At 37.8% G+C, this 26,815-nt stretch overlaps 1 protein-coding gene across 11 annotated transcripts in view; it reads right to left on the bottom strand.

Moving 5' to 3' along the window:
- Positions 1-26,815, bottom strand: part of LOC109073005 (tight junction protein ZO-1-like) — a 111,065-nt gene that overhangs the window by 17,813 nt on the left and 66,437 nt on the right. For 6 of the 11 annotated variants that reach the window (XM_042760082.1, XM_042760085.1, XM_042760086.1 and 3 more), the window contains 12 exons: positions 13,542-13,598; positions 12,089-12,213; positions 11,453-11,555; positions 10,450-10,750; positions 10,063-10,166; positions 8,263-8,428; positions 7,900-8,035; positions 5,900-5,935; positions 3,621-3,751; positions 2,139-2,244; positions 1,833-1,983; positions 627-735 (listed from right to left, as the gene is read on the bottom strand). In XM_042760082.1, coding sequence (XP_042616016.1) covers positions 627-735; positions 1,833-1,983; positions 2,139-2,244; positions 3,621-3,751; positions 5,900-5,935; positions 7,900-8,035; positions 8,263-8,428; positions 10,063-10,166; positions 10,450-10,750; positions 11,453-11,555; positions 12,089-12,213; positions 13,542-13,598 — 1,525 coding nt within the window. Of the gene's footprint in view, positions 1-626; positions 736-1,832; positions 1,984-2,138; positions 2,245-3,620; positions 3,752-5,899; positions 5,936-7,899; positions 8,036-8,262; positions 8,429-10,062; positions 10,167-10,449; positions 10,751-11,452; positions 11,556-12,088; positions 12,214-13,541; positions 13,599-21,815; positions 22,308-26,815 lie in introns of those variants that run through there. The other 5 variants (XM_042760084.1, XM_042760087.1, XM_042760088.1 and 2 more) reach the window with 2 other exon arrangements.

Below are 26,815 nucleotides of genomic sequence, written 5' to 3'. Positions count from 1 at the left end.
ATACTTAACTAAACACCCGGATAAGTTATATAAGAATGGGATAACATACTGAGGTGGTGGTGATTATTAAAAATAAAGCCAGACAAGGTGATCGTGCCCCCAACGTGAAGCAGAAGGGTCTTATATCATCCTTAATAACTGGCGCATTGCACATTATCCCACTTAGTGCAAAAGTACTTACCAAATAAACAAAGAAATGGGCATAAAATGTTGATTCAAACTGATTTTTGATTTTATTATGTGAGAAGTAAAAGGCTACAGAATGATATGAGAGACATGATACTAGTGCAGCTACGTGGTAAACCAATGCTCAGTCATTTTAGCAGAGATATCTGATTGCAGAAGTCATTTGACCAAAGAAAGCTGCAACTGACCAATAAGAGTTAAATATTCTAGACCAATGGTTCTTGACCAGAGGCCCAGGGCCCACTAAGGGGCCTCAGCAAACTTTCAGGAGGCCTAATAAGGCATCAGAAGTACCAGAGATACATATCAGATTAGACAGGATGGCTTTCAAATATTGTCTTGGATAAGGGCGTTGGGGACCTTGGAGTCAAAAAGAACCATGTTATAAGTGAACACAGCCAAACATAATTGATACATGAAAGGCATATGCATCTGCTCACCATCTTTCTTCCTCTGAGCCAGGATGGTGACCTCCTCACCTCTGGGCAGATCGAGCAGGAACAGCACTGCTTCCTCACGAATGATGTTTGCAAAGTCAACATTGTTAACCTATGAACAGAAGGGAGTGCAAGAAAAAAACAGGCTTATGATCTCGGCGGTGCTGCACCCTAACAATACACTGTTTATTGACAGTGGATAAAGAAATAACCAGAAGCAGAGAAAATCCCCTTTTTATGTTTCTACTTTATCTTAAAGTCACAATCTCAGGAGAAAAAAAAATAAATAAAAAGAGTCACGGTGAATGAGCAGTCACCCCTGACTAAATGGAAAGGGAAAAACAATGAGCTGGGAGTCTTGCTGTGGGGCAGGGCCTGGAATCTAAGGAGTGTGTGTTTGTGCAGCAGGGAGGGGAACTTTCATACACGAGTGTGTATGCACACTGTGAAGACCTGTTCTGTGACTAGTGTGGGAGTGACACAAAAATATCCATGTTTCATTAAAATGTGCTCAGTGGTAAACAAGCCTAAATGAGCCTGACTTGAGTCTATGTATTACACACTGCAACTGCACTTGAGGCTCGAGTTAAACAATGAGCGCCATTGTGCGGCCGAAGGCTAAACAAAGGAAAGCTGGAAACAGAGGAGAGACAGGCACTGAGTCAGAGCAGGAGTATGTCATGATTATTTTTGCCCACAGCCACAGGGGTCACATAAAGTCTTCATTTTCTGAGAAAACCTGCCATATGTTACAGTGTTACAGCACAGAGATTAGTCAACAGCAGATGTTCAGTAGCAAAACAATCAAACACATGAATTCTTAAGATTTCTTTGATACAGTTACGCATTATACTGTATCTGCTTAACATGATGTTTTCACACAATGAATGTCAATAGTTACAATGTCTAGATTTAAAGGCAATAAATAGAACTGAAAAATGACAACATGTAACAATGCTCAATTCTATCATATATTATAAAATGTAAATATTATATATATATATATATATATATATATATATATATATATATATATATATATATATATATATATATAAAAAATTATTTAAATAATTTAAAAAAAAATTAGGAGGACAGGATACTTATTAAATTGATGCTAGATCCATATAGCAAGACCTTACTTTTAAGTCTTAAAAGATGTTACTTGTATCTAGTAGTAAATGTCCTGATGTCCAAGACGGTCCTCACCCTGAGTATCTGGTCTCCCTCCTCCAGGCCTTCCTTAGCAGCAGGACTGTCTTCCAGCACACCAGCCACAAAGATCCCCACATCATTTCCTCCTGCCAGCCTCAATCCTACGCTTTCTCCTTTCTTAAACTTCACCAGCTTCATACTAGGCCTGGTAACAAAGAATAAAACTGGCTCAGTTTTTAATTATCTGTAGTCGTGCATCTGCACAATAATACAGAAAGTTTACTTTGCTAATAAATTCAAAGTTACTAGAAAAGGCACTTGGGAGCATGATGCCAGTACAGAATATACAACGACACTGACCGGAGGATGCTGTCATCATGGGTAACACTGGGCACAGGGGCGTCAGAAGGGCTGACTGGCAGATCAACATCAGGTTGCCCAGGTTGTGCATACACAGGTTTCGGCTCTAAAACATACATTGCTGTTAAGACTCTGACCATGATGTACGTCAGTAAAAACATATATTTCTTTTAACAGGTGATTAATCAGCCCAAAAAGAACACAAAACCAAAGCAAAGCTAGGTCAGATTAAGGCATTCCAGAACAGAATGGGGTAAACAGCAGCACAGTACAGAGAGAACACTAGAGGAGAGGAGAGGTCTGATTTTGATCAGTGTAAAGGTGGGAGTAGGAGTAGGAGCAATAAGCGTTTTCTCCAAGGAGGTGAGGGAGAGTGTGCATGTTAAAAAAAATAAAAATAAATAATAATGTAAGGAAATTCAAAACTAAACACTGCACTTAAATGCTATTTGATATACACAAAAAGTATGCAAACCACAATTTTTTTGCTTCACTGTAAAATATAGTTGGAAAGTCACATTAAAGGGGTCATGAACTGAGAAATCAAAATTCCCTTGATCTTTTGACATATAAGAGGTAATTGTACTATAAAACATCCTATAAGTTTCAGAACTCAAAACTTTCTTGTTAGTCTAAAAACAGCTTCTATTGAAGCCAACATCCCAAAACGACAAGTTGTGTGTTGTTTTCCACTCCGCCTCTGCAGAAGATGATCAGTGCCTGCTTCTACAGCACTGCCTGTTTAGCCCCACTCACTGATTCACTACTGCATTAATAAAATAACAAAAGATCCAAACACAAGTAAAGTTCCAGACCGCGTCATAAAAATGCTCTTAATACAACAACATTCTCACCACTGGAAAAACACAGTCTTTGCATTGCCTTCCTTCTGATCCCAACATCAGGAAAGAGTGGATGAACTTTATTTTTAATGAAGTTCCAGACTGCGGCAATAAGAACTTGGTCCGCAATAAGAAGGTGGACCTCAGAGAACAGTACAAAATAATTTTAACAAGGCAGTTCATGACCTCTTTAAAGAGAGCTGTGAATTGGCAATAATATCTGACTTTCGTGTTTGTAACAAGTCCACAAAGTCAGTGGAAATGGATGGATATTACAGAAGTTTTCAGAGTTTATAGTGCTACATAGAGACAAAAAATGTGTCTATTTCTGTTGCTATTATTTTATTAGAAGTAATTTGACTTTTTGTGGTTTTATTTGGCAGTTATGTAACTTAAACATGCAAAAATATTGTAGTATTGGATGCTTTATCATTGCGTTAGGTAAATTATGTTTCATGTGCCAATTTAGCAAACATCACATGGAAATGGAACTGGAATAAAAATAAATAAAAAAATAACAAGGTGACTTTGCCTCATTATTTAAAAAGTCCACCAAATGCCACCGGACTCTGGAGATAAGCCAGTAGGAGAGCAGAAGGAAAGACAGAAGAGCTGAAAGTCTGGAGGTGAAAGTCCCAACCTGGTAGTGGAGGGATCTGTTTGTCCCCGGGCTGTTCTGTGGGCAGAACCAGAAGTGCATCCTCCGCGATCTTAACTGGAGTGGATAGAGCCGCTGGTTTGGAGATACGCTCCTCCTCACGACTCCTGTGGCTAGAGACACACACAGCTCAGTTACAAACCGAGACTGGTTTTATCTCTGCTTATAAGTAGATGATAAATAACATGGACATTATCTTTATTTTACGAAATCAACATTTTAGGTGCATTAAATGACCACTGATTAAATGTTATCACCTTGCTACAAGCATAAACAACTAAAAGATATGCAGAACAATATGCAGATACTTTCGGCTGAAAAAGACTTCACAGGCAGACACCATGATGCAAGCAAAAATTCCTGTTCGGCAAGTTACTAAAGACCCTTAAAAAAGCATTGATGGCATTTCATAAACTGTAGATAAGATTTTGGTCAGTAATTTCTGAGAACATGTCTTGTTCAACTTGATAATGAGAGCATCCTGAAGGAAGAGCATGCAAAAAATGCTGAATGGAAACAAAACAGAAGGATCATGAACACAACAATGCTTGAAAACAGCAGAGATTAAGATTGCTCATTAGACGGCACCAGATGCCAGTGCTTTAGGTCAGACTACATCATTTTTCTCCTGCTAAAAATTAGGACAGATTCTCGGAGCTTCTTTCAAAACTGTAAACATGAACACAACAACACTCTCAGATATTTAAAATGCTTTGAGGCACCACTACTCTCTGTTGCACATTCTGATTTCTGGATGTGCACAGACACAGAAAGATGGAGAAACATATAATGAGTTCAGGATCAGGACTACACCCTAGAACTATGGGTGAATTTGAGAGTCACATGATTGCTAATAGTATGACTCAGACAGGAAACAGACCACTCCTGAAATGAAATTCATTTTTTCTTTGATGAACACAATTAGCATTTCTGTGCCAGCTGAATCAGTAAAAACAAACCGATATCTGCCAAGAAATTAAATGCTCATCTGTAAGAACAAAAACAAAAAAAGAGAGATAAAAAAAGTTTCTTGCTGCCTAGCAGTGTCCTTTTTACAAATTTCTTATGCCCTGGACATGCACAAAAATACACTGGTGCACACACACATGCGCAGACACACACAGATGCCTACATAAATCCCAAGCTCTCCTTTGCTCGGTTGGTTTTCTCTGTACTAACACATCCATCACACACAGGCTAAATCCTCTGCATTTGTTTCTCATGTGACCTGTTACAATCTCACTGAAACGCTTCTATGTGCATGTGTGCATTGAATCCCTATAAATTTTTATTTATATATTTTATGATGTGTATATACATTGTATATATCATTGTGTAGAAATACACTTTTTTCCCTAAATTAAAACCATTCTTGTGACTATTTTCTCGTGATTGCACAGCAAGAAAAGCCAATAAATCGAAATTACTATTACAAGTCCAAAATACAGCACTTGGAAGCTGCTTATTCTTTGTTTTACTTATGAATTACTGCTGGCAAAATTACTTCACAAATATCTAATATAGAACAGGCTATAAACCTGGAAGACCTATTACATCACTAGGTCTGAGTCAGCAAGAAATACAGACAGCCCAAGCAGGTTTAAATAACTGAATCTGATTACTTATTTTCTTTATTATGCCTATGTAAAGCACTCAGAATTACCACTGTGTATGAAATGTTCTATATAAATAAACTTGCTTACCCTAACCTAATACAGAGACAACACTAAATCAACACAATTAAGTGCTCTTGAAAAACATTGTATAGAAGAGATTAAAATGCTAACAACTCAGACTGAGGGGAGAGAGAATGTATCTCTGTGGCTTGTACAGTGAGGAAAAACCCATCTGGTGATGCAAATTTCAGGGGGAATTATGTTTTCTCTTGTGTTCCAAGGTTAATGAACACACATGCAGGAAAATGAATTCATGTCCATTTCTGCATAACAGCCTTGACACCCACTGGCAGATTTCTCTCTCACACACACACACACAGACACAGATAGAGAGAGCTAGCTGCCTCTGTGCTACCAGCTCAACGTGACAGAATGCATGCTAATTTCACTACAAGCACATTGTAATGCACCACATCAAATGCATTTAAAGTGCATTTTACAAACTAAACCGTCCATATAGAACACAGGACACACACATTAATAGGACTATGACAAAATTGCACAAAAACACATTCACAAACAACAAATCAACCTAATATCCATGCACTCAAAAACTATCCACTGTGTACAGAGCACAGCACTTACAGCGGGAGCATTCTGGTGAGAAAAGAGCCCGTCAGCCTGTGTAGAGACAGAGCAGTTATTCAGCAGCGAGTGAGTGATGCATGGCTCTGAGATATTAACCTGGCTCACTGACAAACAGGTTCATCATCCCCCAAAATGCCTCTAAAATCCAGCAGTCCAAGTCCAGTAAATTACTTTTTTAGACCATCCATTTTTTAGTGGTGCTGAAGGAGAACCCTAGAGCATTCCCATGTTGCCCAGTACTGTAAATCACCCAGACAGTAAAGAGTGATCAAAGCCCATTTATACTTATATAACGTTTCTGGATTAAATCAGTTTACATTAATAATTGTTTACGTCTGCATGTATGTACACTATGTTCCCCAAGGCTGCATTTATTTGATCAATAATATAGTAAAAATAGCAATATTATGAAATATTATAACTTATAATAACATATATTTTAAGTTGTCATTTATATATGATGGCAAAGCTGAATTTTCAGGAGCCATCACTCCAGTCTTCAGTGTCAAATGACCCTTCAGAAATCATTCTAATATGCTAATTTGGTACTAAAGAACAATATTAAATGTGCTATAAAATTCATCTTAAATGAAAACTGAACTGACTTTAGCTCTAGTATCTTCATATTAAATATCATTCAGTGGAGATCGATGATTCTACTAATATTACAGAAACTGTCCACATGTGCACAGTAAAGGCAGACTACGTACACATGTACACACTCACTCTAGAAACTGCTACAGCTGTGGCAATTCTCTGAGACTTGAAAGGCATCAGTGTCTTGTTGAGGTGAGGGAGCCGATAATGAGGTGTAATCTGAGTTCAGATATTAAGTGAGACGCTGCTATAGACAGACAGGTGGAGGATGTGTGGGGACGCGGGGTGTGAGTGAAATTTCATTAAAATCCAGCCTGCAGCAGTGTGGGGATATGAGATGTAGAGAGCAGCTGCTTTAATGACACGTCCCCTGGGAAAGGTTCGGCACCTTGTGGCATTGTCATCTTTTTCATCCCTGTCTCTTTTCATACTCACAATCTCCAGAAAACACCATCTTGTGCTCTTCCTTTTTACAGTTTTACATACTCCTATGGCCACCACTTATAAAATATACTATGGAAACCACAGTTTACACCAAAATACCACAGCATAATATCATTACTTCTGTACTAATATATGGGACTACATAATTATAATGAATATGATTTTTCTTTAATCAAAATTTCTCATCCTGATTTATTTAGTGCTGTCTATCAATGTCCAAACCTTTGAGGTATTTACTATTCTGTAACATCATACAACTGATATCCAAACTCACTGATTCTTGTACTTCACTGTCTCTTATACAAACACACACACACACAAACAACACTGAGAGAAGTCATCAGACCACTTGCTGTCTACAGTGCTAGTGCACATCTACTATGTTAGTTAAGACAGCTACATGAGCTCAGCACTACTGTAGTGTCAAACTGAGTTACGGTCAGCCAGCTCGCTGCGCTATGACCAATACTTACACTCTCCTCTGACTGCAAGCAAAACAGAACGAAACAAAAATATTTCAAACAAATACAAATAAGTGACAGTAAGTGTAATATTTGTTAAAGCTAATGTATATCTGTAAGTATACATGTAAATCAGTCCTATCTGCTTCACTGATTATTCTGATTCATATGATTATTAATGACATTTAAAGCAGGCTCAGGGTGAAGGGAAGGAAACCTTGAAATCTCTCAGGACCAGCAATCATTCATCGCTCTTTTGTCATTAAGCAGATCGATGCAGCCTTACTGCTCTAGCTGACATCTGAAGCTGCTAGAAGCTGAGATGGGACTTGCACACATATATACCAGAGGATCCTATAGTATATATTCGTCTCTCTAAATTAGTGAAACGATCCAAAGTCTGGTGTTAACCAGGGAAATGGAAAAGTTAATGGTCCTTTAAGAAACTTTAAGGGGTGTTGTTTGGTTAATGTAAGCATTTCTGGTGTCTCTTACCTGCCGTTGCTCATCTGTTGTGGAGAGTGGCTGGAGATGTCGGAGGGCTCGGAGCGTTTGTCAGGGGAATGGGATCGACTGCGACGGGTGCGCTCATGGGAATGATCTGATGTCAGTGAATGAATTTCTGAAATGTCTGTTGAAACAAATTTATGATTTTCAAGCGTCAATTCAATCCAAGTTGACTTGCTTTTAGAAAAAGACAAAAATCCTCCAAGAAAAGGAAAAAAGAAAAAGGACAAGAAAGCAATTTAATGAACACAGTGCAAAATACAATGTCTGAAATACATGTCTACATATCATTTAAACTCAAGTCTAATCTTATCTTTTTCAGATCTGCATTTTTAACTAGGATCATCTCACCATCTCTGTCTGAATTAGCTGAGGGAATGCTATTATCCAAATCTGGAACGTTGAGGAGTGTCGCCCTCTCGTCTCTCTGCACCACCATCTTCAGCTTGCCTTTCGATCGCTCTATAAGCTTCTTTGCATCTATCAAAGACAGGTTCTCAGTCACTGTGCCATTGATCTATATGGAGAGGAGAGGGAGAAGAGCAGAACACCATTTTCTGGATGAACTATGGATACATAAGTCTTGTATTTTGTATAATACAGCTTTATAAGTGACAAAGGCCAAACCAAATGACATCAGGTATAAAGCACTAATCACTGTTGAGAAAGCCTGCTGTATAAATTAAGCATTTGTTTTTTTTACACAGTCTTAGTGCTTAAATTGGTCCTGCAGATAAAAACAGGCAAATAAATAAACCCTATACACTACAGTTCAAATGTTTTTAATGATATTAAGACAGATGTTTTTGAAAGAAGTCTCTTTTGACTCTTTACCATGGCTGCATTTATTTTTATGGTTGCATTATGTACTGTAAAATACTATTAAAGTGTAAAAAAAAATTAAAAAAAATGTTTTATTTTAATATATTTTAAAATGTAATTTCTTTTCAGTGATGCAAAGCTGAATTTTCACCTGCCATTCAGTGTCACATGATCCATCAGAAATCATTCTAATATGCTGATGTGGTGCTTATTATATGGTTCTTATTATTATTATTAGCGTTGAAAACTGGTGCTGCTTAATATTTTTGTGAAAACCATGAAACATTTGTTTTGGATTCAGTGATAAATAGAAAGTAAAAATAAACAAACTGATTTGAAACAGAAATCTTCTGTAACATTCTAAATGTCTTTACAGTCACTTATGATCAGTTTAATGTATCCTTGCTAAATAAAAGTCTGAACAGTAGTGCATATGCAGTTCAAAAAAAAAAAAAAACCTGTCCCTGATTTTCCATTTACACAGACTTGCAACAAGCCTGCGGGCAGTGTGCTCTATGCCCTGCAGTTTCACTCCAGTGCTCTCTGGGATATGCTCTGTTCCACTCAGTAAGCACTAGGCTCATTTAGCTGATGACAGCTCATAAATTTGCATGGAAATGTCAAGTCATTTCCCCAATTAAACAACTAATAACTTGGTACGTGTTAGAGCTCTTCTTCAGCCAAAACTAGTCAGTCAGTTGATACTTTTTATATTCTTTAAGGTAAAAATAGTATAATTAAGAAGTATAAAGAAATATAAATATGAAGTTTAAAGAATAATTATGGCAACATGAAGAATGAGGGTAAAAGATGTTTAACAAATTTAATTTTGGGTGTGCTTAACGTTACTGTACCTAAAGGTGCTGTAAGTGCCTTCATGGAAATATCCCTTAAAGATATGACTTAAATATACTATTGAGATATTACACTGATCTGCCCCAGTCTCTATGAACAGACACATAATCTGTGACCACAAGCAACTGTCATATTCTTCATTCAGCCAATGAACAGTCTTTCTGCGTGTCAATCATTTTGCACATTCACAGTGGGCAGTCCATACATGGAAAGCCGAATGCTGAAAGCATGATATATTAACATGGAACCATTTTCATGAGTTTAGAGGGAGCCAACTGTTCACAATTTCTCATCTGTCAACAACGACTTACACAGGCCAAACATCTTAGTAGATATAGCAAGACAGAGGAAAATAAAGGGTGCACAAAACACTGGTGAAGCTGTTCAGCACAAGTATCGTTCACTCCACTGACTATCCAGTTCTCTTCTTTTCCTAAACCATCTCTGATTCATCCCAGACACCGCTTCTCATACCTTCAGAACGACATCTCCCTCTTGTATGTTGCCGTCACGGGCTGCGAGGCTTTCGGAAGAAATGTCCTTTACAAAAATGTGGCTGGCCAGACGCAGGCCATATTCTGCACACAACAGAAAATACACACAAGAATAAGCAATGACAGACATAATCCACTTGTATTATTGAGTGACTGATAAATCTACTAAGTAACTCACTACAGCTTTGTTCTTGTTGAAAGCACCCTGTGGGTATTTATGCCAGCAGACTAATCACAGCTATTAGCTAATGTACAACAGCCTGCATTACACCTGTTTACACATTCTAATATGTTTGCCAAGCCCTCTGGTGAAACCATCAATAGTAATTAAGAGGTTTGTCCTCTAATTTTTAACAGCTCCACCCACCTTCATTCTTGCGGGACTTGACGAGTGTGACTTTGGAAGGTCGTGCTGGGACGCTGGAGGCAACTGATCGTCTGTCTGAGCGTGGGGAAATGCTCCTCTCACGAGAATTACTGTGGTCCCGCCTTCCAGCCATGCAGCTGCGCTCGTTTCTTCTGCTCGTGCCTCCACTCGCTCCCCCTGCACGTGCGGGACCCTCATAATCATCCTCCTCAGTGTCGTCCTCTTCCTCTCGCTCTGACATAGTCTCTCTGTCTCCCCCTCGACTTACAGGAATCTGCACCTTCCTCTTTCTGCGGATAGTCTGAACATGCAATATATTAACATTTTAATGAGATTAACATACTAAAAGATAAAAATAGAACATATTTATTACTATCATTAGTGAGGGCAATAACCAATCATCAGTAATATACCATTATTAAACAGCTCTCTGGAATAATTTATTCTAATTAGTCAATGCATTTTGTGATCAAATGCGGCCATAGCACTCAAGAGTCCAAAACGAAAAACTAATTAATTATATATATTCAAATATTATTTGAATGTGCATATTATTTTCTTTCTTATTATATTTCTTTACAAGAAATTACTATGCATCTTCATCTGAAGTGTGGATTCTTCAATTTTGTCAATATCAGCTGTGAAAAATTGTGTATCATTTGTATCAAAGTAATCCTAAAGTACCAATCAAACTCTGCACTTAAAAAAATCTAGCTCTAAAGGTCATGCCTCTTCAGAGAGGACAAAAAAACAGAAAGTCTAGACACTGACTAACAGCTCCTCTCTGCTCACAAAGACAAATACTCTGCAGTACTCCGATTTGACTCCCAGCATTCCTCACTGCTTAATGTAAAGCTCAGTCATGACTGATCACCATATCCTGCCTCCCTCAAGTTCTTCCATCCTTCATCACAGTACACTTACTCACTGTAGCCCAGTTAAGACTCAAGATTGCAGAGGACTGACGCGATGTATGAGAGATGATGCTGTGTCGTTAACTCACAATTTTGGCATTCTTTCCACTTTTCCTCAGCTGTTGAACAGCGTAGGCATGCTCCACATTGTCCATGGAGACACCGTTTACCATCGCCACTCTATCATTCTCCCTGCAGACAAAAATATATATTTTTGTGAAGAAAATAAAAATCTAAATGATTGTTTTTATATAAATATATATATATATATATATATATATATATATATATATATATATATATATATATATATATTTAATACATTATATTTCAAATGCATTAGTTATTATTACATAAATTGTAATTACATATACACAGATATATAAATAAATAGCACATTCATTTTTTAAATCATTTACATAACCAAAAACATATATAAATATAAATTAATTATGTTTTATTATTTCATTTTTTTTTATGTGTTAACACACACAAATAATAAATAATAAAACATATATACATATATATACATATATATATATATATATATATATATATATATATATATATATATATATATATATAATATATATATTATATATATATATTATTTTTTTTTATTTTTTTTTTTTTTTTATTTTTTTTTTTTTTTTTCATTCAAATAACTGTCTGGTAGTTAAAAATCTGTGTTAAATATTGAATTTCTTAAATATTAAATATCTTACTGTAAAAGTCCCTCTGCTGGTCCCCCTTTGAGCACATCTGAGATCACTATAGAGGTCTCTCCGCTCTGGAAATGAGGGTTGTCACGGCCCCCTGAGATGGCGATTCCAAACCCGAAACCTGGTGCCTACAAAGGACATGACCGTACACAGTGTTGAGTGAGCTCTTGGAATCACAGCATATCCCTGAATAAATACATTACATTGGATAGAATGAGGAAGACCAGTATGTAGGTAACTCTATGTGTGCAATGTCTGGCAGCTTTTCAATCTCCCAGGTGTCTGGAGCTTTGAGCTCTCACTTTTGAACTCAAGCGATCACAAAGAAAGAAAGATGAGAGTGAAGAGGTAGAGTCTGACAGACAGACTCCAGACAGATGGCCAGAGGGCAAAGCTCAGTTTAGAGCCTTCCTTTCCTGATGTCACTGGGCGTCTTCACACACGCACTCATCTGTTCTACCTCCCTCTGCCATCCAAACCATCTGGACTGTGAGTGTCCAGCTCTTCCTCTAAACACAAATAGCTATAAATCATATCAAGAGCCTGAGCAGGTGAGGAGCACATATAATCACAGGGGAAAGAATACAGCCTTGTTTATTTTTTGTGGATAGTAACAGAGGCAGCTATGTAATACTGTTAGCCAGGAGCCGAATGACACAGCTAAAGAGATTCCACCTATAATAAAGAACCTAGTAAACATCTGTTCTCTTGTCTCAGCTGTCAGTGCATCAAAAAAAAATGACTGAACTGAAGTGTTACACAGACATCAGGTTATGAAACCAATCCAAGATGTGTGTGAATGACCACAGTATTCCAACTCTTTCAGAAGGAGGGGCTTAAATAATACTGTGCCTAACTGACTGTCGCATAATCTCTCACACTTTCTCAAACTCTGGCTTAGATAGGTTTGAGCCTAGAAAAATGCAGGAAGAGGAAAAGGAACAGGAAGTGTAGCAGAGCATGCATTTTGTCCTCTCCAACACTGCTTCCTGCCATCTGGGGCATTGACTATTGTGTACTCAATGACCACACATCCTGTAACTAGCCATCCCAAAAGAGTAGAGAGAGAAGAGGGAGGAAAGAAAAAATAGGGACTCTTATGACTTATAACTGCTAAATGGCCAAAATTAACATTACTTTGTATTTTTGTACTTTAAATAGTTAAAAAACTATATAAAAAAAAAAGCAAAAAATAATTAAACAAATTAAAAACATAACACACCAAAAACTAAAATCAATCATCTTAAATCCTACAAGTGAACGTAGGCATCAGAGCATTATAATGGAAAAGATAGATATTCATTTTTAAGATTTGCTTTAGATCACATTTAATGTTACATTTAAAACTAGTCCCATGAGAAATGGTGAATGGAATGGTGAAGTAGGAGAATGTGGAGGGGAAGAAAATTGCAGCACCAAGTGAGAACAGGAAAAAGGGACAATGTTGAACACTCACCCTGTGAAGAGTCACCGTGTGCTGTTCCCATATTACAGTTTCCTCCATTGTTGTACTCTGAGATAGAGACAGAGAGAAAGCGGTCAGTTAGGACAAAGTCTAAGCACAGACAATGAGTTTGAATCAGCAGGTATTTCTCCTGATTGTCAGGAGGTGATTTTACTCTGACCTCTATGAGCTGCAGGACTTAAGCATATTTACAGACCAGCTCTCTATGCTTGAACTAAATCTGTATGTGTGTGTTGGTCTGAGCAAAGGCTGCCAGAGGGTTAAACAGTGCTGCAAAGCTGACTATGACCATGAACGCCAAACACAAACATACACACAACTGAAACAATAACACTTCAAAGACTGGACAGCTATTATCAGGAGCTGCCATCCGCACAGCAGCATAAATGAAGCCTGTAAAAACCCAGTGTAACCCAGTTACAGTGATTAATAAAGCCTACTGACACTATTAGCAGTGACACATCTTTTCTTCCATAGTCTAACAGGGTAAATAAATAAATAAACCATACTTAAATTTGTTGTTCACAATAAGATTTATAACACTAAATAGAGAATACATAGGTTGAATTATCATTTCATGAGACTTTTTAGTATATGGCTGGGTTATCCACCTTATTTTTCCTGTAAGAGCGGGTATGGGTCTGGCTTCCGGTCTCATCTGGATCCAGCTATTTTTAGCTGTACAAAACAGCTTGTTTTGCTACTTGATATTGCAAATGGTGTGTCTTACCATATTATTTTAATGTAATATATTATTTATGAACACGCTGGTTTGTAGTGCAAACAGTTTTACCATTTGCTGCATGATGACATTCTTCTCGTTATTTTCCTATAGCGGCTAATGAACTGGAAGTCTCGCCCACAGGTTTACTTCCGCATTGAAGAATAAGGTGGCTACCAAAGGATCCCCATCAAATAGAGCAGAGTGATGTGATTACTATAAAGAACACCTGTCCGAAATGCCCCAGGCTCCCTAAACATTCAACTTCTCTTGTCTGACCAATCAGATAACAGCTCTCCCACTCATGCTTGAGCATTTCAACATGTCCCTGCCTTCAGTGCACACACCATATAAACAAACTGCTACAACATGAACAAGCTGCGCTGGTACAAGTCAGAAGGGAAAGATGGAGATAAAGAGAGAGGGAATGATAAAGACAAGGAGAGAAAGAGCAGAGGATATTTATAGCTCTAACCCTGAGCTGTGAATGGTTTGTTCTTCTGCTCCTTCACCCCTGAACTGTAGATGCCAGGCTGGATAAATTATTACAGAAGGTCTGAGAGCTTCAAAACAGAATCATGCACTGATGGTGCACACATTGTGTATGCCTAATTACATTAAAAAAAAATGTCACTAAAGGAAAGGAAAAATATTTCTATACATCAATATAAAACATTTTAATGAGAAGACATTAAACAAATAGGCCTAAACGTTCTACAACACCTGCAAAATCATGACACAAAACACATTGAATATTCCCTATATCACCCACTTCTTGTGTGCTGTACATCACACTTAAACATCCAGCATATCTGCACTGAAAACACAGTTTAATCCTCTGACCTGTTTACCACGCTGCTTAGCAAGCATCTCATTCATGGTCCTAATTGGCATAGGGGCAATATTTAGTTCATGCCTCCATTTCTACCCCTCTGTCTCATAGTCTGGCTTTATTGTGAGAGGATCTGACCTATCTGAACGGCATCCACCTCCCACAATCTCACCGTGCCTCTATCCCCTCCTCTGACCCTCATCCACACATTCCTTTAATGTGTCTGTATGGTCAGAGGTGCTGGATTTATCGGACTGTAAGAGCCAACAGCAGGGGCCCCAGCCATGAGAAAAATGCCCATGCAGTGAGCCATGTGACAGACAGCGATAGAGAAAAAAAGAGAGAGAGGCCTAGGGGTTCTTGTCCTTGGTGCCGGATGAACAGCAGACTGTTCAGGCTTCAGAAGAATGGCCCCATTACACCTGCATGAAAGCTGAAACATGGTCAAGAGTCGAACGATAAATGCTTGAATACAAGTCAACACTAGATGCCAAAAATCATTGCCAGCCTGAAAATCTGAGTTGACAGATTTCACAGAAAATTAGGTAGGCCTAGTGTAAGTTTTAAGCTTCAGACTATTAACCTGTCCAGTCAGAGGATTTCAAACATGTTAAAAACATGATATTTTAAGCTAATTTTAGAACACATATTGTTGTAATTTGCCATGTGTGTCCTAGCAATGAAGTGCATGTTTCTGCAGGAGTTTGTTCTGAACTAGGGATGTTCATTTTAACCGGTTAACTGTTAACCGACCATTAAGAATTTTGACCGATTAATACAATCAGTTAAACGGTTTAAAAAGTCATTTATTTATTTTCTTTAATTTATCAAAATATTTTAAAAAGTTTGCTGTGTGGTTAAAATATGCTTTTAAAGATTGCAATCTCAGTTCAAACACACACACAATCTTATTCCTGAAAGTCAATGATTCAGCTAGGTCTATTACAACTGTTTCACGTCGCGAGCGTCAGTGGAGCGTGAGAAGCACGTTTTGTCACTGCCCATGTTAATGAATCATTCAGGCTGCTGCCGATCCAGAAAGAGCAACACAAAAAGTCTTTTCAACCACACATCATTATTTCTGTTACAGACATTTAAATAACATAAGTACTGGGAAAAAAGTTTATTGTTTGGGTATAAACTACAGTAGCATTCAAAACGAAAGTATCTTGACACGCGTATGTATGTAACGCTTATACTCTTCCTCCAGCAGGTGGTGACAACTGCCCGTTTAAAAAAGTATTTGTCATTGAATCATTCATTCAGGAGATTCCAATAGTGAAACAAGTCTTTATGATTTGAGACACTGACTCCTTCATTTTTTTTTTTTTTTTTTTGTTCAAATTAATATATATTTTTAAAGACTTAAGCAATGAACATTTTGTCAAAACCACTAGTAAATTAGTTTATTTTGTTTAGTTTTCTAATCTTTTTTTCTTCAGAATTGTGAGAGAATCGTGATTTCCAATTTATATATATAAAAAACATGATTCTCAATTTATCCAGAATCACGCAGCTCTAGTTTACATGTTGTTTATTGCTGCATATAATAGATGTCTCCTGAAGAATTCAACCAATCCGATGACGACTTCGACACTCCTTTAGTGTTTCCACTTTTGTGTCCCATATGCATCAGACGTTTAGCCAACGGTCCATGGGCGTGACGTCTGAGGCTGAGACTATCATTAACTCACCCTCATGTTGTTAAAAAAAAAAAAGCTATTCAATAATGAGCAGTGAGTGATTTCCTTGTTTTTTTTCTTTATTAAGATTAAGAAAGTGCTGTCACTTTAAGACAATGCACAGATCCAGTACAATAATACTGAACCGACTATGTCTTCTAGGATACTCACCAAGACAGGCATTTTGACATAATGTTTGTGTAAATGTGTCCTTTTAAGCATGTTATTTATAACAAACCATTTTACAGATGCGTTGTCAGATTTAAGTTGAACCACGGTGCAAGTGCATGCTGAACCGTGGGTGGAGAACAATACGTTTCTACCGAGAACCGTTACACCCCTGTAAATTAGTACTAAATAAAAAGAGAATGGACAAGTATCTGTGATACATTAAAAATACAAACAAATATTTTTTCACGGGTTGATTTTAACGTGCAACCAGCAGCATACAATGCAACCGAGCAACAACAAAACCTGGAATCCTCACATCCTCGAAAAACTGAATAAAATGTAAACAAAGAATAAAATAAATAGGCCTACACTAAATGTATATATCATTTAAATAATGAGGGTTAAGAAAAAACGAAAACACACACTGGATCCTTTGTGCTTACTGGCATAGTTTTGTTTTTTCCGTCAGACATAAAATAAAAAGCAGGCCTACCGCAGTGCACAACGTGTTTAGTTTTTATTTATAAAAAATTAACATGTTGACATGCTGTGCAGATAGACAGGAGTGCTACCTATTGTGCTAGAAGCCATTTAAATGAGTCAGGCTAAACACTTCAGATTCTCTAATCTGATGAGATTATCTTTTAATTAATCACAACAACACAGAGCTCAGAGTAAACACACTGTTCTGAAATCTGAGTAGTGTGAAGCTCAACAGAGATAAAATGTGACTCCTTAAACACTTCTTAAGAGGACCCTCTGCATATTTGACCTATTTGAGATCAAAATTCCACTCTATTTCTGCTAAATTACAGATTTGGAATCTATTTTCACCCAAAAAGTTGTCTAGCCCAAACACAATCTCCTGAAGGCAAATCAAAACAAGGTCTCATTTTGCAAGACAATAAAAAAAACAGGAGTCTAAAACACAGCGGTGAGGTAATAATTTCCTACAAGCAGCAAAAAACAGTCTTTTTTGTGCACAAGAACGCCTGGGAATACATTCACGTTTATTCAGGCCTGAGACCTAACTGAAGTAGTGCTGTGCCAAGAACCATAGGGCAGACATTGGCAGTCCCGCTCAGAGCCAAAGAATCGTTCTTCCACTAAAGAGTCTTGTTGCTTGTTTCAAGTAGACCTCAGACCTGCCAGAAAGAGAGCAGGGGTTCAAAGAGCCCAGACAGACAGCTAATAGTTAGCTCTGACAGCCAGGTGAAACTGAGAGGCTTTCTAGTAGATCAGCTATCATCTTTTCTGGGCCAACAGCTTCACTAAAACAGGCAGGCAGCTTAAAAGGCAATGCACTTATCCTCCAAGTGATTTCTCACTGGATTGATAAAACTGATGCAGAAAGCCAGCTGCTGTTTAGCAGCACCTTGGATTTTGATGCCAATAAGCAGTTCCAGGGTGTTTGCTACTGAGCTGTGGCACTCGTAGCTGTTAAATAATGAGTGTCCTGGTTGTTGGACTCCGCAGCACACACTAAAACACCTATATTTACTATATTTATCTAAATACAAGTTTCTGCGTAGTGTTTCAAATAATACTGACTGGTTTGCAATGCAGCAGGGAGGTCCTGATGTACCAGAGTGTGTAATCTGAACTCTCTCTCAAAGAACATTCCAGCAAACTCATTCTCATACATCAAATAAATACACGCGTATATTAACACAGCACAGCCTAGCTTGCTTACCTATGAAACGTCTCAGCTGCTACAACCACTGAAATTAGAGCCATCTCAGAAAAGGAGACTGAGAAGTGTGTTAGTGTGGAGGAGACAATAAACAGCAGATGTAAAAGTAGTAACGTAGAACTGTGAAAGAGACTTCAACCTGATCCACTAATCTATTATTGATGATGCAAATGTCAGCATTATATAAACCACACTCACACACAAATGCACATACTTGTCTATTTTCCACATTAAAGTGCAAATTTCAGACTTCAAATAAAAATATTAGGGCAAGACATGTATGACGTATAAATTAAATCTTGGCATATTCTGCAGCAATTAAAGAGCAATTTTCAGTCTTTGCTTCCCTTTTAGCCATTCAGGCTCATTTCTGCTTAAATCTCCTGTTAGTTAAGGTGCTGACCATGTCCTTTCTGCTTTGAACAGGTACTGACCCATTAGCCTTCCTCTGGGATAAATCCAAACCGGGTAACCTGGTGTAGAAACAGCTAAACTGAAACAGCAGGTTCACATTCATTAATATATTTTCATTTATATTTCAATTCCAATTTGTAATTCATTTTTGTTTCTTGCATTTTAATGTTGTAGAAACTTGAGCCTAAAACTAACTACTGTACCAATGATTCAGTAAAGTCACAGACCTCACTTAGAATACTGAATCTGTGTGCATGTTGTAAGAAAATTGCATATTTAGGAAGAAACAGTTGACACCAGCGTGTTAGCAGAGCTCTGACTGGAATGGACAGGACACAACCAAGAGCTGGAATTTACTGCAGGAAGCTCCTTCCTGTTTGCAGAGACTATTTTCAACTTTAAAAGAAAACACCCAAGCAGTTATGAGATCAGATCGCCTAGAACTGCACCAACATCACTGAAAACAAAACATAATGTTGTACACATCACAAAAAAAACAAACAAACAACAACCTATGAATAATTTAAATATAAAAAAAGACCAAATCTCACACTAACCTCTATAAGTTCCAAGAGAAAACATAGACATAAACTGTAATTGACCACATGAAGCAAAAGCAAGAACATGTTCACTACGTCCACTGTCCCATTTGTCTTTTTATGACTCTTAAGGGCAAACATGAGTAGCTGCTATGTGTTTTCTATGTGACATTTACATTTTCAAAGCATGGACCTCAAAAAAGGCTAGAAGGGCTTAGGGGGCATTTGGGATAGGGTCTATGTCAGCAATTACTGAGTGCACTAAAGACAAGAGAGGTTTTAGCCCTGATTTTTTTGTCTACTTAAATCAACTTTCATTCAACATCAACTTTCAATCAACATTCACTACTGTTAAAAAATTGGCTTTTTAAATAGGTTTTTTAAAGGTTTGTGAATGAAGTCTTCTGTGCTTAGTGCTCACCAAAGCTGTATTCATTTAACCAAAAACACAGTAAAGATATTACTACAATTTAAAATATCTGTTTACTATTTTAATATATTTTAAAGTGTAAATTATTTCTGTGATGGCAAAGCTGAATAATATTGTTTTGGTTCCAGTAAAAACATTTCTTATTATCAATGTTAAAAACTGTTGCGCAGCTTAATACTTTTGTGGAAACTGCTACTTGTTGTTCTTTGATGAATTCAGAAAAAATAACGTATTTCACTGAAAATAACAGAAATGATCTGAAATAGAAAAAAATGTATTTGCACGCTTGCTGAATAAAAGTATTAATTTCCAAGAATATTTACTTTTATCTAGCATCATTAGTTAGCTTTTTAGCAGTAGTCTTAAGAGGTGTCACTGAATATGACCATTTTGTATATCCTTGATCTATTTTTTTTTTTTTTTTTTTACAAATGGTTTTGACTCAACAGATTGAGCAAATTAAGACAACAGACATCAGAGAATCAGAGAAATGCAGAGGAGACTGGTCCAGAAAGGGGCAGACACACACCCATCCTGTATCGGGGGCAGCCCAGAATCCTAAGGCTGCCATCCTGGGATTGCCCTGAATGATCCACATGTAGAAATTCCAATGAATTCACTACACTTATCTGAGTGCCAACTGATTTACACCAGACCAAGTCTCTCAAATCATCTCGGCTAACAATGATGAAACATGTACAAATAAGACGACAATCAGAGAGATCAAATGTTGGTGGGATGGACAGATATCAGATCAAAACAACATCTGAAAGTGACCAGCCACTAGGGTTGGGTGATGTCTACAAAATTGGCATCGGATGATGTCTACAGTGAAACATCACGATGGACGATGACCTCAGGGGGCAAGGGGAGTTAGGGGTGTGGCTGAAGCTTAAATTTGTATTCAGTTTGCTAACAATTGCTAACAGTTGCCTGTTAAATTACAGTAGTTACATAAAATTTCACCTACCACATAAACAGAGTAAGGAGAGATGACTTAGGATGATGGCGAATGATTTGCAAAATGTGTTGTAATTACTGCTGCTAACAGAGTATGTGTGATCGCGAATCTTGGAAGTGAAAGTAAAAAGCGATTGTGCACTCAAAAGCAGTTTAATGCCAGGCATAATAGCGGCTCCCTGATGCCCGCAGTTTATATACAGTATAACTGCCCAATGATATAAGTGCGAGAGAAAATATTGAAATATATATTTTCCTCCCATCATCATATTCCCTTTAGGGGTTCCACAGTACACATCATTTTATTTCCGAACACGGTATTGGGATACGACGGATTGCAGGGGGATGTCTATCAGCCATCGGCGATGGATGATGGCATCGTCTATCGGCCCAACCCTACCAACCACATGTTTTTTGCTATGGGCACATATGCACAAGATCTATCAAAAGAAATTATCTAAATCGCATGATCCGATCTAAAGAAAAAAATGCAATTGGTTGACAATGTAAATCCAGTCTTAGTTGCACAACAGTCCACCTTTACTGCAGCCCATCCTGCAAAGCACAAACAGTGATCAGTGAATCTGACAACTTCACATGCCCTGAGATGCCACACATTGCAGATGTTTTCTAAGGACAAGCCTCTAGCATTTTTTTTATTCTCAAATATCACAGATAGATCTATTGTTTTCTGGATTTTTTTCTGGAAATGTGAGAACATCCACAAATGCTGTGTAACCCATTTAGAGATACTGTACAAGAACAAACATTGTTGAACGTGGGAAATGGCATAATCCTCTCTGCTGCAGAGTGTAACACTCACAGTTCGGTGGTAGTTGGTTGAATCAGGTTATAAAAGCAAAGATCTGTGTCTCTCCATGCATTTCTTCGTCCCAGCCAAGATCCATAGAGACTGCAGTGGTGTACTGTGCACTTGCGCGCTTAATGTAAATCCACACAGAAATAATCAGGTGTCCAGTGGCGGTTTGTGAGCACAGAGCCTGTTCCTCCGGTGTGCTAAAGATCTCACATTAAAATAACATGAAGGCTGCAACTCCACATGTTCTTATGATGGATGTACACTTGCGTCAGGCAGATTGAAAGATGATATCCTGCTTTGTGTAAAGAAAAAATAAATCCCACTGCAATAGTAGTTCCTCTCTGCTTCTTCTCCTTACGTGTGGTGTGTGTGAGAGAGAGTGCAGGAGGAAGGGAGAGAGAAACACACCCACAATACGAGGTGGGGGTGTCAGTGATGGGGAAATGAGACACCATTGCTCATGCTCAGCCCTGGACTGTGTGCAGTCTGCTACCTACAGCTGCAAAACCACACACACACACACACACAAACACAGATACCTGCAGCTTCTTTACATTCATGCTGTCTACTGCAGTGGACTGCAGTATGTGTTTATTACAAGGACACACACACTCACGCAAAAGATCACTTTATTTAAGGCTCTATGGGCACTTATATTATGTTAGACATAAATCATACCAATTCACTGATTTCAAATGCAAATTTGCAAAAGTGATGCAACTAAAAGTTAAAACAAACTGCAATCCACTGTAATTTAAACCAATGGGAATTGAAGTGCTTTCAGAAACTGACTTGGCTTCTCCCACACCCTCAAGATCTTACTCAATCCTATCTATCAAATGCTCCATCAGAGCTTTCTCTAGCTTGCAAATGGTCTAATATTGTTGCCTACCGCACACATGCAGGTCAGACATCAATAAAACAAACGGAAACAAATTATTTTGATTAGAGCTTGTAATGCATGGCAAGAATGCAGGATGGGTGCTGACCCCTCATACTACTGACATGGAAGTCCGACAGTTAAAAAGAGACATTGCCTTTCGGGATCAGATTTTTTTTTTTTTTTGTTCCTTACTTTAGAACAATTTGACACGCTACTGTGCAAAATGTTTGGGGTAAGTATGATTTTTTTATTTATTTATGTAGAAGGATATTAACACTTTTATTCAACAAGGATATACACTGGTTTCCATAAAAAAGAAGCACAAGTGTTTTCAACATGGATAATAATAATAAATGTTTCTTGAGCAGCAAATTAGAATGATTTCTGAAGGATCATGTGACACTGAAGACTGGAGAAATGTCGCTTAATATTCAGCCCTATACTATCATAAGAATAAATCACATTTTGAATAATATAACAATATTTTTTTTTTTTTAATTGTATTAATATCTCAGAACGTCACTCTTTTTCCTCTATTTTTAAATCAAGTAAATGCAGCCTTTGTGAGCATAAGAAACATTTTCTCAAAATTATTTAAAAAAAATCTTACCAACCCCAAACTTTTGAACAGTAGAGTGTGTTTTTGAAAAAGAATTGCAAACAAACATTTTGAGATTTAACACCAGATAACCACTATCAAGTTCATTTCCAGGATTAATAACCCAGGTTTGAACAAAGAGCCACCTATGATAATCAAATCACTCAATCGCTGTTATTAATCCTTTGTTTCTGGGGACATGCCCCCATCCTCTGCCACAGCAGTAAAGATCACATGATCAAGGACAACATGAAGCATCACAGCAGTAAAGATCTTGTGAAAGACGTCAAGGTGTGCTGGTTATTGTTGCTCATTAGCCCCTGGAGGTAGATGTCATTTACACCACCATCTGGTTCTAAAAAGCGAAGGTCATTCTAAAGTAGCTTTGATAATATTTATGGCCAGCAGTGCAAAATGTACTACAATTCAATTTTGTGCAAAACAAATTGAAATTTGTGCAAACCCGTATACAACAGATGTTTTAACAACCAATTCTTTTTAAAAGGTTGAAATGCTAAACAAAATTACTATTAGCATTGTCAGGTCACTGACACAAAAGGCACTTTGATTCCATGAAATCCTTCTAAATTTCAGTAAAATACACATGCAGGCAGTCACCAGGTGTTTAGATATTTGTACATCGTTCTGCAATGTGCTGATGCAATCCAAAATAAAGACAACGGGGAATAGCTTTTCTAACCTATATTCACAATGATGGGCCTTAGCAGGATTATTTTCTGTTCTTCAGTGTTATTTTTAAAACATGCTAAGGTCACATGACATTCCATCAGGTATTTTTTTTGCCCCTTTTCCTCACAATCTGCTTTGGTCCCAGGGCTGTGTGCCTGAAAAAGCTGTACAAATGCTCTCTCCCCCCTCTTCAAACAGCCACAGTAGCTTAGGCAGGCACAGCCACACACACTCATAACACACTGGCATGTCATACACACAGCCAACCAAATCCTTCTTAAACGCAGTAATCCTTTAACATTTGGATTCGAGGCGCTCTGTGCATCTGTTCTGCAGACCTATGATCTCTGTGGGTCCAGCTGTCAGGCTTCCTGTTTATTGTGCTAATGATCCAGAATAACAGTGTCAACAATATAGTTGGTTACAACATATATGAACATTGTAAAATGTCTTAACATAAAAACATTACGAATTACCACTCCAGGTCGGACACTATATGCAAAGTCTTTCAACAGACGGATACCCAGTTCCAAGCCAATTCACAAGGTGACTTCTAAAAAGCTGTTTTCCCAGAGAATCAGGAAGGTTAGCTTATGTCAATATCTTCAGTAGGGGCAGGGGCTATGACCCGCCAACATCCTTGTAAAGGGTTTAGTGGCAAACAGAAAACAAGGGGCTGTTGCGAAAACCTTTAAAAAACAAGTTTTTCTTAGGACTATGAAATCATATACTGGTGGGTGTGTAGAGATGTTTCATCAAAGAAGCACAGTTCCTTAAAACTATGAGATATAGCCGAAAGCATAGTGAGGGGTGTTGGTCGTGATTGAAACAGACTATAGCCAGCCACGTTTACCACACTGGACCCCCAAACACTTGCCGGAACAAGTGCTGTGGCTCGGCCTTCTCTGTGTGAGCAAACATGTCCCCAGGGATTATAATTCTGGATTTGAGCCCCGGGTGCAGGGACCCTAGTAACATTGCCGGCTTCAGTTCCTGCCGCTTCAGAATGGCGCGTGTTGAGAACAAAGCCGGACGAATTACGATAAGGTTTTCGTAGTGATTGACTGCACGTTATTGTGTGTAGTTAGTTGGGGACTTTTTACCAGGTGTTTGAAGGCAGATCAACATTCGTGGATGAAAAAAATTGTCCCAAAATGTAAAAAGAAAGCAAGAAACCCTTTTAATGCAATTTGGGTTGCAAATAAATGCTAAATATAACACACACACACACACACACACACACACACACACACACATATATATATATATATATATATAGAGAGAGAGAGAGAGAGAGAGAGAGATTATATTTATTTTCCATTATTTGTTCATTTGTTGCTGTTTAAATTTGCTTTAAGTTTTACTTAGTTTTTACAGAATGCTGCTGATGGATGCTCCCAGCACTTTTTATGTTTGTTGTTATTATTAATATTAATGTTGTTATTATGAACAGTTCTCAGAATTAAAGATGTGTTAAAATAATTTAAAGAGAGTCTTTGTCAGAGGCCTTATTATTCTTAATTTTGACATTAATTTGCATTTTTACACTAGACACATATCGGTTCAAAATATCGGTTATCGGGTCTCCTTGATCTGTAATATGTCGGTATCGGCATCGGCCCTGAAAAATGCATATCGATTAGATCCCTACAGGATTGCCTAAGAATGATCCACATGTAGAAATTCCAATGAATTCACTAAACTTATCTGAGTGCCAACTGATTTACACCAGACCAAGTCTCTCAAATCATCTCGGCTAACAATGATGAAAACATGTACAAATAAGAACGACAATCCATAGAGATCAAATGTTGTGGGTATGGACAGATATCAGATCAAAACCGAACATCTGAAAGTGACCAGCCCCTAGGTTTGGGTGATGTCCCACAAAATTGCATCGGATGATGTCTACAGTGAAACATCACGATGGCGATGACCTCAGGGGGCAAGGGGAGTCAGGGGTGTGGCTGAAGCTTAAATTTGAATTCAGTTTGCTAACAATTGCTAACTAGTTGCCTGTTAAAATTACAGTAGTTTACATAAAATTTCACCTACCACATAAACAGAGTAAGGAGAGATGACTTAGGATGATTGCGAATGATTTTGCAAAAATGTGTTGTAATTACTGCTGCTAACAGAGTATGTGTGATCGCGAATCTTGGAAGTGAAAGTAAAAAGCGATTGTGCACTCAAAAGCAGTTTAATGCCAGGCATAATAGCGGCTCCCTGATGCCCGCAGTTTATATACAGTATAACTGCCCAATGATATAAGTGCGAGAGAAAATATTGAAATATATATTTTCCTCCCAGCATCAATATTCCCTTTAGGGGTTCCAACAGTACCATCATTGTTATTTTCCGAACACGGTATTGGGATACGACGGATTGCAGGGGGATGTCTATCAGCCATCGGCGATGGATGATGGCATCCGTCTATCGGCCCAACCCTACCAACCACATGTTTTTTTGCTATGGGCACATATGCACAAGATCTATCAAAAGAAATTATCCTAAATCGCATGATCCGATCTAAAGAAAAAAATGCATTGGTTGACAATGTAAAAAGTCCAGTCTTAGTTTGGCACAACAGTCGCACCTTTACTGCAGCCCATCCTGCAAAGCACAAACAGTGATCAGTGAATCTGACAACTTCACATGCCCTGAGATGCCACACATTGCGATGTTTTCTAAGGACAATATCTCCACAGCATTTTTTTATTCTCTAAATATCCACAGATAGATCTGATTGTTTTCTGATTTTTTATCTGGAAATGTGAGAACATCCACAAATGCTGTGTAAACCCATTTAGAGATACTGTACAAGAACAAACA

This window comes from Cyprinus carpio, chromosome A7 (assembly GCF_018340385.1).
Source record: "Cyprinus carpio isolate SPL01 chromosome A7, ASM1834038v1, whole genome shotgun sequence".
In the NCBI taxonomy this organism is placed as follows: domain Eukaryota; kingdom Metazoa; phylum Chordata; class Actinopteri; order Cypriniformes; family Cyprinidae; genus Cyprinus; species Cyprinus carpio.
The sequence above is the reverse complement of the archived record's forward strand: the minus strand, read 5'-3'. Positions and strand labels throughout refer to the sequence as shown.